This window comes from Urtica dioica, chromosome 10 (assembly GCF_054948205.1).
Source record: "Urtica dioica subsp. dioica isolate 48M chromosome 10, U.dioica_male_clone48M_v1_H2, whole genome shotgun sequence".
Lineage (NCBI taxonomy): Eukaryota > Viridiplantae > Streptophyta > Magnoliopsida > Rosales > Urticaceae > Urtica > Urtica dioica.
In genome coordinates this window covers 26,212,801-26,226,442 of record NC_142765.1, presented here as the reverse complement: position 1 = coordinate 26,226,442, position 13,642 = coordinate 26,212,801, and the positions used below count along the sequence as shown (strand labels likewise).

The window sequence follows — 13,642 nt, the reverse complement described above, 5'->3', positions numbered from 1 at the left end:
CAAAAAGGTTTCTAGTGTTGGCGGAGAGCGACAACAACACGGTGGTAAATGTAATCCACAACCACCCCTCCGCCGCTGAACGTGTTATAGTGATCGATTTGGTTGACTGTCAATAAAATGAATGGCACACTCTGTAAAAAAAATTAAAAATTAAAAATTAAAAAAAATAATATAAACCCTTGATTCCTACTAGGGTTTGAGAAACATTATTGAGGTTGTACGTACTGTACTGGTGTAAATATTGGAGGTTCATGCAATAGAGAAAGGTCATCAGCAAAATGCTTGGCAAAGTTGGACGATTGGAATGGAATATTTTGGGGGTGTTGAGGAGTCATATATATATGTGTGTGAAACTTTGTAAAATAATACGTGCAAATTTGGTATGATCACCAACATGACAACTATATGAAAGCACACTAATAACCCTTTAGGCATTGTCACAAAAATTCAGGTCAATGGGTCCACTTAATTAAATAGATAATATGTTACTATTTCAACAACCCGTATCATTCATATTTGCAAAATTCATATGCTAGCGTGACCGACAGTTTATCCAAATTCGTTTAATCCACTTACGTACGTATCAGTGCCATATGCCAAGATTAAAACATAATTATTAGTCACCCATTTAAATTACATATGTTCTATAAAAACACACACACGCATATATATATATATATATATATATATATATATATATACGTGTATTAAAATTGTACGGACAACATTAAAATACCATTACAAGGTGTTATAGTATAGTAAATGGCATACCAAAAATAGATTTTTATGGCCAAAAAAATGTGGAGAAAGAGATCCCAATTAAAAGTCAAGTGAATTCAGAGGCAATCATATAGAAGAAATAAGTTTGTTGTATCTATATACTAAACTTGGAATACTCTAGCGGCTAGCCCCTGATCTATTTAAAATTTATGAGAGTGGCATATTCTTCTTAAAGTAGGTTTGAACTTTGAATAATGTACTTTCCCGTTTTTCATATAATACATACCATGGGGATTATTTTATTATTTAAATTTCATACCATTCTCTCTCTCTCTCTCTCTCTCTCTCTCTCTCTCTCTCTCTCTCTCTCTCTATATATATATATATATATATATATATATATATATATATATATATATATATATAAGAGTTGAACAATGAAAATAGATGGCCAGAGCCATCATTATAAATAAGGGACTAATGTGTAAGAAAAATTTCTGGGGAAGAGGAGGAGGTTAATTTGTAAAATTTTAAGGTAAAATAGATAAGAACTTATTTTAAAATAGGCAAAAAGTATTAAAAAAAAAAACTGAACTTGTGAGATATATTTGTTGGAAGAAATGGATATTAAAGAGTACGTATTTAATACCATTAATAGATTACTTTGTGGAACACTCGAGTGAGGCATATTTGTCAAAACGGTCCATTTAACCATATTGTTATTTCTTGTAGTGAGAGGTATAAAATTTGAGCTAAGATGAAAAAGAAATTGTGCTAAAATATAATGTTAAAACGTAATAAATTATGAGAAAAATATGCAATAGCAAAGAGTCACATATGTGAAAGAAAAAAAAAAGAACTCACTTTGACGAGTTTATATATGATTACTTCGCACAAGCATTTAGGCTTTAAAAGGTTGCAACATTTTGTAGAGGAACTAAGATGCACATATATCCATCTCTACCATGTGCGCCGCTGTCCGGGCGGATGGGTGGGGTGGTGGTGGTGGGCTCATTATATTCTTTCTTTTTTTCTATTGTTTGCAAGCCTTTGTAAATTTAACAAACAAGACAAATAAAAAAAAAAGTTTGTAAATTCAATGGACGAGTACTAATAGGTATTACATTTGTAAAATTATTAAACCATTGAATGGTCGAGAAGCTTAAGGATTGAAGACTCTATATTTTCTTAAGAATTTTACCGAACTTGAGCGGGCCTATTAAAGGCCAAGGGCTCTTCTTATTTGAACCACCAATGAACGACAATCATCCTCTTATCCTCCTGTCTTTTAACTTTTTTCTCTTTCATGTTGTTGGTGGTAGTTTTTGATACCAAAGTTGAATCATGTGGTGTAAAGTTTGTCTTGTTAGTTATTGTATTTTAGGAGACATTTGCTTAGTTATTCCAACATTTATGAGAGTACAATAACTCTTTTAGGGGACTGTGTAATAGGCCTCGACGTCCCCTTCGTTTTTTTCCGATCCAGTTTAAGAGGGTCTAGGATGCACGCAAGCCCATCTCCATCGTGTGGGCTTCCATATGGGAGGGTCAGATAAGGTGGTGTGGTGGTGGGTTCCTAAATAATTGAAAAAAAGAGCAGTTTGTAAACTTTTTGTACCTTCAATAGACGAGGTAAAATATTTTGTATATTCAATGGACAAGTTCTTATGGGTATAATATTTTTAAATGTTTTTAACCATTGAATGGTCAATGATTAAGTTGCCTCAAAAGCTTGAGAACTTTCTTTAATTGAGGATTCAATCACACTTTATGAAGATAATGCCGCATGGGTTGCTAAAATGAATGAAGGATTTGTCAATATCAATAAAGCAAGGAACATCCCACCATAGTTTTTTTTTCATTAACTCAGGAGTTGGAAAAGAACAATGTTATCAACATCCAGTATATTAGTTCTTCTGTGAACTCATCTATCTCCTCACAAAAACGCTCCACACTTCAACTTTCACAAAAACAAGTTCATGACATTGGAATGCATAAGTTGCAAAATTTATGGAGGAACGCACCTATGTCAGCGTGACGTGTAGCTTTGCGTGACTGTACTCTTTTCCGTTACTATGGTTTTTATCTCACCAAATTTTTCCTAGTAAGGTTCTTAACGAGAATACATGAACACGCAAGTATCATAATGAGCATCCCTAGGAGGAGTGCTATGAAAAATATAGTAATTTGCTCATTATAATCAATATTTGTCCATAACTACTATTCCTTTCCTCCTCTATTATTAGTGTTGGACCAATTAAATTTATTTACTTTGCTCACCACCATTTTCCCTGTGTGATATGTGATGACAAATCATAAAATCTACTTCCCAAAATTCACTCTCCCATTTACTTTTCATATCTCAATATCTCTCTTTCTAAAACAAATTGTCTTAAATTATTCATGATTTCAATTGTTAGCTTCGTTTTCATAATGTATATACACAAAAAATTAGGTAACTAGCCAACTAAAACGTTTGAGATTGCTATATAGCCAATGTTTATAAGTAAATCTTAAGTAAATAGTCAGAAACATGACCATTGTTGTTTTCCTATACATACACTCGAGGCATTATAAACTCAAAAAATTGTATATCTCTGTTTTTCCCAATATCATTTCCATGTTTGTCATACTTGATTACTTGGAACATTTTTAAATTTTAAATAGTGAAAACAAATCGCTATTTTGGGAGACATGACTACCGAATGAGCTATTTATATCGCTAAAAAAAGACGCAATAAGTATTTAATGTTGCTTTGAGCGATGCAAAGCGACGACACTATTGGTCTGAGGCATCACTTATTAACAAGTGCTCTTAAGAACCTTCATCCAAGTGTGTATCAGAAGTGCCCATAAAAGGGTCAGAGAACTTGGATTAAGATACTACTCCGACTTTGGAGTTCGGATCTCTTCACTGATTCTCGTCGTGTCTCTCTCCATTCCCATTTATTTTCTCCACCTCTCCACTTCACCCAAATCTGACAAAAAAATATACGAAAATCAAAAATCAAAATTGGATCTGTGAGAGTGAGAGTGAGAGAGATGAATCAAACTCGTAAAGCTTCTCTTCCAAATCGCCTATTGATAGAGGTTTTACATTAAGATAAAAAGATGAATTAAAATAAAGTGTTCCACGACAATAGTCCGAGAGATTTCATCATTAAATTTGGACTCAAAACACAAAACACAAAAAATCAAGGATGATAACAAACAATAAACGACATACAAACATTACTCGACTCTCAATTCAAAGATTCAAATAAAATTAACCAAACTCCTTGATTTTATTAGGAATTTTCATACATAACTGACTATGCCTGAGGATTTCATTACCTCGAAATATGAACACCGGAGAGTCTTGGTGCTTGCTCCTTCATCCACGGCGTCCGCTCCACGAATGTGGTATAGACAAGATATTTAGGGTATGTCAGAGAGAGAGAGAGAGAGAGAGAGAGAGAGAGAGAGAGAGAGAGAGAGAGAGAGAGAGAGCATGCAAATGAAAAAAAAACCATAAATCTTACCTTTGGCAAGGAGAGGAAGAGGCAGCCGCCGCGATGAGGAGGAACCATTTTCAAAGACAAAGACAAAGCCATGTTGAGGATGAAGCTTGAAATTATCGATGGCGAGGAGGAACGAGTTCTTGAAGAAGAAGAGGACAGCGAATGAGAAGAATGGGGCCGGCGGCGAGGAGGGGAGCTGGCGGCGAAGAACGAAGTAAGAATGAGATCAGATAAAGAAAGAGGAGACAAATGGGAAAGGTATACAAACAGACTCATTTCAATTGGTTAAGTGTTATTATTTTCTAGCGTCGCTTATTTAATGAACGACGCTCAAATATTTTTTGGTGGGATTATTTTATGGGGCATCTCTTTTCTCTAAAGTGACGCCTCAGTTAAAACACATGGCATGTTTTAGATGATGCCACGTCATATTTCGATATCAAATTTTTTTTTAACGTCACTCTATAATCTAAGCGACACTTTTGGGGCAATTTCGAAGCTTTTTTTTTTTTTTTTTTGTATAAGTGGGATTAAAGTCATGTAGTCACGAAAAAAAAAGAAACTTAAAAAATAAGAGATAATGTTACACAAACTAGTTCAAAAATAAGAGATAGTGTCACACGAGCTAAATACTCAGAGGCGGGGTCGTGAAAGAATTTTTGGATGTGTATGATTGATGTTACTTTTAATAAGAGTATCATATTTCTCCCTCTCTCTCCAATATATCTCGCCATCATCCCTGAGGATGTCTACTTCTGTGAGGAAGATAAAAGTCCTCTTTTTCTATTGGTCATCTTTACAGCACACTTAATATATACTCTCTCTCTCTCTCTCTCCCCAATTCACAAAGGAATTTTTATTATTTTTTTCTTTCTTTTCATTTCCTCTTACCCCATGCTAGGTAACAACTCAATCTAACATCTTTTTTTTTTTTTGGTCCTCTCTTATTATCCCTTTTATTTGAAGCAAATAAAAAGTAGGAAAATGAATATCAACCCACAAAAATAAAACACTTGAAACACAAACATGTAATATATATAGTATCGATCACATCACATAAATATCCTTTTGTGAGTTCAATAGTAATTCTCTCCCAAATTCCTTTACCAAATCCCCCCTTTCTTCAAAGTCTGGTATTTATTATCTCTCTAAAAAACTCTCTCTGTCCAAGAGCTCGTAAGAACTAGAGCTCATCATCATCATCATCATCATCATCATCATCATCTAGCCGTAAGTACTGGTACTATATATAGTACAGAACTACACTAGCTAGTAATTTATCCCCCAAAAAAATACATTTAAATAAAAAAACCCTCAAATTAAAATGCTTGAAAACCAATCATCTTCGGATCCAATCCTGCCAGATCTTTCTCTAAACATACGCCCTCCAATCACCGCTGCTCAATCATCGCCTTTTGACATATGGCACACCACTCAAGAAGAAGAAGAAGAAGAAGAAGAAGAAGAAGAAGAAGATGAAGATGAAGATGAAGAAGATGAAGAAGATTTGGCATCGATTAGGGCAAGCTCTTCGCGGGCGGCCGATACTGAGCTCTCCCTCTCGGCCGCGCCATCGCCATCGGCCCGGGAATTAGCCGATAACAAGAAGAGACCATCATCATCATCATTACATGATCAACGGTTCATGCTAACCCAAGGGCTTTCACCACCAACCAAACCCATAAAGGGAATCCCGGTTTACAACACAAGTACAACCAATAATTGCTCTTCTTTTCCTTCTCAGTCCTCTATTTCAGCTTCCTTATATAGGCCTCCTTACACTATCAATGGGATAACCATGGAAACACTCAACCGATCACCGCAGTACCACAAGCAACAGTTTCCGTACTTTCACCACCAAAACCCTAGTTTTCGATTCCCTTATAACCGCAATTACAGTGATAGTAATGAATCGGAATTTTCAAGCAATAATGGGTTGAGCATGAACATGATGAGATCGAGGTTCATCCCAAAGCTGCAGAGCAAGAGGAACATGAGAGCGCCCAGAATGCGATGGACCACCTCGCTTCACGGCCGCTTCATCCATGCCGTTGACCTCCTCGGAGGCCACGAAAGTACTCTTTAATTCTTTATATTCCTAATAACCTCTTCATGTTCATTAATTAAATTAGTTTTTCTTTCTTTTTTCTTGTAATATAGGAGCGACTCCAAAATCAGTGTTGGAACTCATGGATGTGAAAGACCTCACACTGGCTCATGTCAAAAGCCATTTGCAGGTAAAACAAAAATATTTGTTAAATTAGGGCTGGTAATTAACGTTCTTTAAACGTTTGTTAATTCTTCATTTTATTTTATTTTAGTTTGTGCATCGTTCTTCTTCTGGTTGGGTTTGTTCGTACGTCTCTGTGAAAATTTTGTATCAAATAATAATATAAAGAATAATTTTATGTGTGTGAGAGTAGAAGACTTTGGGCAATAATCCGTGTGGCACGGGAGACGAGGGATTTGTGTGTGCAGTGATTAATGAATGAATAAATGGTCGAAGTGAACAGTTGAGTCTGTTGTTGTTTCAAACGGGACAATTTTTACTTTTCAAGAGATAGATAGAGAAAAATAAATTGATATATAATAAATAAAGTAGAGCCATCATTTCTCAATAATAGAAGCAATTACTGACCTTACCAAACATCAACCTAGGGGTTATTAAACAAACCCTGAAAAATCCAGAAAGAGAGCAGAAGCATCTGATTTATTACTATTTTATTTATTTATTATTAAACTACTTTTTTCTGATTCTTGGATTCTATATTTTTCTTTCATTCTTTTCAGGGAAATAAATAAATTAAAGATTTAGTCTTTCTTCTACCATCTGCACACCCACTTCTTTCATTTTTATTCAAACATTATGGACATTAATTAATTAATTTGTTAAGTTATTATCATTCTCGCTCTCTCTCTCTCTCATATTTCTTTTAATTAATAAATTGTTTGCAGATGTATCGAACTGTTAAGAACACTGACAAACCTCTAGCTTCCTCAGGTAATTAATTATATTACGCATAAATATATAATGTACGATCATCTTTCAGCGTGAATTTAGCTTGCTTGATAATTCTCTATCAATTCAGGCTTAAAAATTTATAATTATTCGCGTACCCTAGTTTCTATATATTAATTCTTAAAATGTCAGTAATTATTACAATTTAATTCATGTGCAATGTAAATGGAATTAAATAAACAGCTGATGGTGATCACACTCGTATATGCAATTGACTGGGTAGATAATAAAATAAAGAGTAAATATATCTGTGTGTGTGTGGGTTTGTACGTATGCATATATAAATATGTGATGTTAATCATTTATTTATTTTTCAGACGGATCCGGAGAAGATGATATATTGTCCGCAACAACGACCAAATATCAGAACTCGTCAGACTCAAATTTACTCAACAATCGCAGAGAAACTTCAAATAATTCAGCTTTATGTTTAGATCAGGACTTGGCCCACGATTCTAACAATAATATTCAAATGAGCAATTCTACAAGGTACACTATTCTCTCTCTCTCTCTCTCTCTCTCGTCATTAACTAGTTTGTTTTTGGTAATTAGTTGGTCTGTTATGAGCTCCAACACATACATATATTTCCTTTTTTTTTAACTAACATATATATTTCTAATAATTAAATAAATTAATGTTGCGTGGCAGGCGCTTTAATTTTCGCAATAGGGAAATTCTATTAATAAGTATATAAAAAAGAATAACAAGTAACAAAATAGTGTGCCTCCTTTTCTGAAACTACAAAGTGCTTCTTTATGAGGGCTGCTTTTGCTTTTCTATTTCATTTTTATTTTTGCTTTCTTAATTTTGGTTTTCTGCTTTCTTTCTGATGATCCATGTGCCTATCCTAATTGAATCACGATTTAGGTTTTCACATTTTAAGGATATCAAAATATAGCCTTACAAGCATTGAACATCCAACAAAAGCTAATTTCATGAAAAGAAAAGAAAAAAAGTTAATGAATAGTAATGTCCATTTTTTCCAACCTCCAATACCCTTTTCACACACAGTATGATGACTTTGTATATTCTCCTTTTTTCTTCTAACATGAAATTACGAATTTCGCAAGTAAAGTTATCTTTAGCTAATTAGTTTTCCTCCACCATATCCTTTACCTTTAATATACTATAAGTTGGTCATATTATACATTAAAGGTAATTGATAAGCTTTATAATCACATGCCCTACACATCTAATAAAACATTATATTCTCATTTATAACCAACAAGGTATGTTGTATTTTTGTCAATGAGTTAGATTAAGTGAGGCAATTATTGAAATTGTTTGAGACGAAAATGCTATTAAGCGCTTTTATAACAAAATTAAAGAAATGCTCATAAAATTATAAAACAAACATTCTTCTGAAAAAACGGATGTTAGATCCGAATTAAGGATCCAACAACGGACCCTAGCAAGCCATAAGAATGTTTGGGAACGATCACGCATTAATATGAATATATAATGTCATCATGAATTATACGTATATTTGTACCTAATGGACAGCTTATAGACAAAGGTCTGGCTATATATATATATATATATATATATATATATATATATATATATATATATATATATATATATATATATATATATATAAAACAGCGATTATATGAATAAGGTGAAACATATCATATATTTGCTAAAACCGACTTTCTGAATCAATAATTTAAAAAAAAAAATGCGCAATTCATGGTCATGACTCATGCACATGCAAAAAATAAGACATAATATATTCATTGATAAAATCTGATCATTCCCCGGTGAAAAATCAGACAGGAGGTAGGGTCGAAGTGGCACAAATAATTAAAAGGAAATTAATGAATCGGTAGAGTCAGCATAATTAGCCAGGCATTCTTTAATTGTATATCTGATTTTTTTTCCCTGGGGGTTTCATTTCAAACTTCAAAATTTCATTAAGTTTTCTTGTTTGTTAGTACTGAGCTGACAATGGGAAGTTAGGGTTTTCTTTTCTGTTCTTTAATTAAGGCCCATATCCCAGAATAATATTTGTTTATTTATTTTCTTCCTCTCTGATATATATAGTATATTAAATTCAAAAATTTAAGACTGGGGCCAACAAACTTTATCTATTATATCTTCTTAATTTCATCTTAACAAAGGTCAAGAAGGTCATATTCGAAATAGGAAGAAAAAATGGCTTTGAAATCTTTGAGTTGTAAACTTAGCTAACTTACAGAATAAAAATTAATAACTCTCACGTGTAATTCATGCAAGAGTCTTCGTTATTATTATTATTATTATTATTATTATTATATATAATACCTAATAGTTAATGAATAAATTATATTTAAAACCATTGAGAACGTAATTATTTATGGATTTTATAGTACATTCATATTCATGATAACTCATGCTTGGTTATACACTTCAATCAATGCTAATCTTTTTTTAAAGTATTTTTTGCTAAAGCTTCAATGCTAATCTCAAATATTTTCAATCTACTATTTTTATATTAATCTTCTACTTAAATCCACAAATGAAAGTACTGCATATCAAATAGTCGATCTCAATCCTAGAAAAGTAATATAATGAAATGCTAAATATTTTAAATCTTCTATTTATATATTAATCTTCTACTTAAATCCACAAGTGAAAGTACTGCATATCAAAGTCGATCTCAACCAAAAAAGTAATATGAAGAAGTGAATTGTAATAGAGGAAGAGGTAAAGGACTTTTGCATGTCATATATTTATACATATTATATATATATATATATATATATATATATATATATATATTACTTTATTCGAGTTCCTTGAAAAATAAGTAAATACGACTAAAACTATTTGCTCTATATGATTTAACTTATATAAAACTACTAATGTCAAAGAATTGTAAATAGTGAAATACACCTCAAGCAGTTCTTAACATCTTACAAACCTCCCACTCAGTTATTAGTTTATTACTTCAAAAAATTCATTTGTTTTCATAATCTTTTTTTAGTTAATAATTGGCCACATACAAACTTAAATTATTCTAAATAACCAACGTTATGTTAATTTAGTAAAGTAATCATTAACAAAAATTAACAGTATACAAATATTCAAAATATAAAGTAAATTAATAAATAATTAACTTACCACGTTATATTCAGTGGCTATATTTAGAATTTTTAATAAATAATAATGTTAAGTTTCAGGTGACCTAATCACTATATTGTGAAACCGAAAGATCATATCTGGCATTATGTCAAATGCACCATGTCCGTAGCGGGGAATTTATAATAGTCAATAGATATATTTGAGTAGATCGTAGGTGCTAATTTATACATTAATTAGTGATTAGTTAGACCACAGCAAGCTTATCTCCAACAGCGATCAAATTATAGGGATATAATAATATGCTATTACAAAGAACGAATCATATCTTTCTCTTAAAAGAGTTTAAATCTAAGGAATGAAAGCATCTCTGCCCGGATAAGTATAAATCTTGCGTTGCCTTATAAAATTATGCAGATATTGTATATATCGTATGGCTATTGATTTAACCAATGATTTTTTATGATCATTAATTCCCGCAAGTACACATAGATATTACATATAGTGAGTGTTTATAAACATATATATTTTTTGTGTTTCAAATAATCCATTGCAATGAGTTGTGCAGTAGAGGAGTATCGATGCAAAGAAACTCGAGGGATATTGATGCACTTACACCATCATCTCGTCATCAACAAAACAACATTGGAGACCAATTTGAGGTATAAACCCAAAACACAAAATTAGTTTAACATTATGATATATTATTTTACCATACTTTTATTTGAAGCAGGACATGATCTCGTAAGAAATTTTCTTCAATATATATCTAAAATTCTTGACCGCGCGTCTACCCTCTACTAAAGAAAATAAATGAAAAGCAATATTTAATTAAGACAGTATATAAAAATATCACCGTCAGAACTTTTAGATTCTCAACTTTTTTTTCCCTCTAAATTTACCCAAGAAGGAATACTATAGGGAAAAGTGATTAAATTTACGTACACAATCACGAGCATGTCATGTATAGTGTATATAGGACGTAATTAGGTTGTCTGTGTTTCTACTATTTGCTTGTTTGACTAGCAATGCAACTGAATTCTCTGCATATTAATACGGATTTTTGCATGAAAGTTGAGAAGAAGAAGGGAAAAAAAAAAAAATAATAAAACTTTTGGCAGGTGATCAGCAGGTTTGGTAACTTTGTGGAGTCAAATTCAAGACATGTGAATCCAAACTTGGAGTTCAGCTTAGGAAGGCCTGACTGGCATACCAAAAAGCATGACTGATATCAGTAATTAGAATTTCTCACGACTGTACTTTTATATTATTATATATTATCGTTATCGAAAATAAGAAGATGGCTAAATATATAAAATAGGTAAATAAGAACAAGTTATACACACATATATATATATATATATATATAAGTACAGTTTATATTTTCGAGGAAGAAGAAAGATATTTTCTTAATGCCTGTGCATGTCAAGCCAAAAGAAAAAAAAAAGTTTCATTCACGTCTGTAAATAGCTTTTTTGGGGGAAGTAAATTGAGATAAGTTCTGATTAGAGATGCTTTCATTCTTTAGATTTAAACTCTTTTAAGAGAAAGATATGATTCGCTCTTTGTAATAGCATATTATTATATCCCTAGACGTGTCAAATGTATTGTTGACGATATCTCTAATCCAAAATTTTACAATTCAGTTTTTCTCAACTTATTATATAGTTAATGTAAAATGAGAAATTGTCTCAACTACCACCACTTGATAAGTTTATTTTCAATTTTCAACCAAAAATTTAATTTGGCCAAAAATATTAGTAACTCACTTGTATAAATACAATTTTACCATCAGCATGATGTCAACAATTGACATCTATTGACATAGATGTCAACAATTGACATCTATTGTTGACATCTGAGAGTTTTGAGTTCTCTCCTTGTAGAAATAGACGTCGACAATCAACATCTATTGTTGACATTATGTCAATAATTGCCATAAATTGTTGACATCAATTGTTGATGGTAAATATGTATTTGTACAAGTGACTTAGTAGTATTTTTGGCCAAATTAAGCATTTGGTGGGACATTCAAAAAAACTTATGAAATGGTGATAGTTTAGGCATTTTCTCATGTAAAATCAACCACATTGTTTTATCTCTGATTCAAAATACTATTTTTAACATAAAAAAACATATTCCTTCTCTTATTAACAATTTTCTATATATATATATATATATATATATATATATATATATATATATATATCATATTTTAGTACACGTAGACTCTAAAATATAAATAACAAGAATTTGTTGCAATTAACCATTTCCATAATTCCTTTAATAATTCTAGCCAAATTTTGGTTAAAAAAAATTAGTCCGCTAGACTCGCAGTAAATTAATTAACAAAAGAATAAATTAAATTTAGTCATTAGTTAATTAAATTTACTATTTAAAAAATTAAATTTACTCTTTAGTTAATTAATTTATTGCAGGCTTGGTGGGCAAATTTTTTAATAAAATAAAACTTGAACTAATTTTTACACTAGTACAAAAATACTTTTAAAAGCGACGAAAGAAATTAGAAGCGACAAATCGCTTTCAATTAGAAGCGACATTGGTCAATTAGAAGCGGTTTGTCGCTTCCACTACGATCAACGAAATTCCAACCATTCTCTCCTGAAAACATCAAAATTTTGACATTAGAAGCGACTTGTTGCTTCTAGACTATCGAAAATTTTCGCTCCTTATTTTTTCCGTCAAAATTTTCGTTTTTTATCCAAAACGTCGTCATTTTATCAAATATAGAAGCGAAATTATAATAGTTAAAAGGATATTGGGTTATTGGGATATTGGCTTAATTGCTTCAATACAAATTTGTCGTAACTAGTCAATCACTGGTTTCTTCTAAGATTTTAGCCAAAGTTTCATTTTATTAAGAAAACAGTTCACCAGACCCGTAGTAAATTAATTAACCAAAGAGTAAATTTAATTAATAAATTTGTAATATAATAGCCACTTAGTGGTCCTTCAAAATAATAGTCAAACTATTAATTTATATAGAGAACTAGCCAACATTATTCAGAATCCCAATAATGCCCTTTCCCCAAATCAACATTTTCTTCTCCAATCCACACGTGAACAAATATTCACAATCCACATATCATTTTTAACTGTGATAGTTAATCGGATTAACTATGACTATCCTCCTCCGGAAACGATCTCGAACATTGGCGAGTCCCGCGGGCGCGCCGATCCGGCCGTTCGAAGCTTGCAAGTCTAGTTTTGCGTATTAACTGTGATAGTTAATCCGATTATATGTGAATGTTAATCGGATTAACTTCGCGTGAGTTAATTTGATCGCTGCTCCACCCCGACGAGGATCATGAATTCGGT

The 13,642-nt window shown here is 31.9% G+C and overlaps 1 protein-coding gene across 3 annotated transcripts; it reads left to right on the top strand.

Moving 5' to 3' along the window:
- The first annotated feature begins 5,190 nt into the window (after positions 1-5,190).
- On the top strand, positions 5,191-12,069 carry LOC149384571 (uncharacterized). 3 transcript variants are annotated; one of them, XM_089628651.1, is made up of 6 exons: positions 5,191-6,295; positions 6,381-6,457; positions 7,176-7,221; positions 7,557-7,728; positions 10,872-10,965; positions 11,436-12,069. In XM_089628651.1, the coding sequence occupies exons 1-6, from the start codon at positions 5,545-5,547 to the stop codon at positions 11,442-11,444; spliced, it is 1,149 nt and encodes a 382-aa protein (XP_089484777.1). In that variant the 5' UTR covers positions 5,191-5,544; the 3' UTR covers positions 11,445-12,069. The 3 variants fall into 3 exon arrangements, with proteins under 3 accessions (XP_089484777.1, XP_089484776.1, XP_089484775.1); XM_089628650.1 differs by having other exon boundaries at positions 10,875-10,965; positions 11,425-12,067; XM_089628649.1 differs by having other exon boundaries at positions 5,192-6,295; positions 11,425-12,062.
- Positions 12,070-13,642: the final 1,573 nt, after the last annotated feature.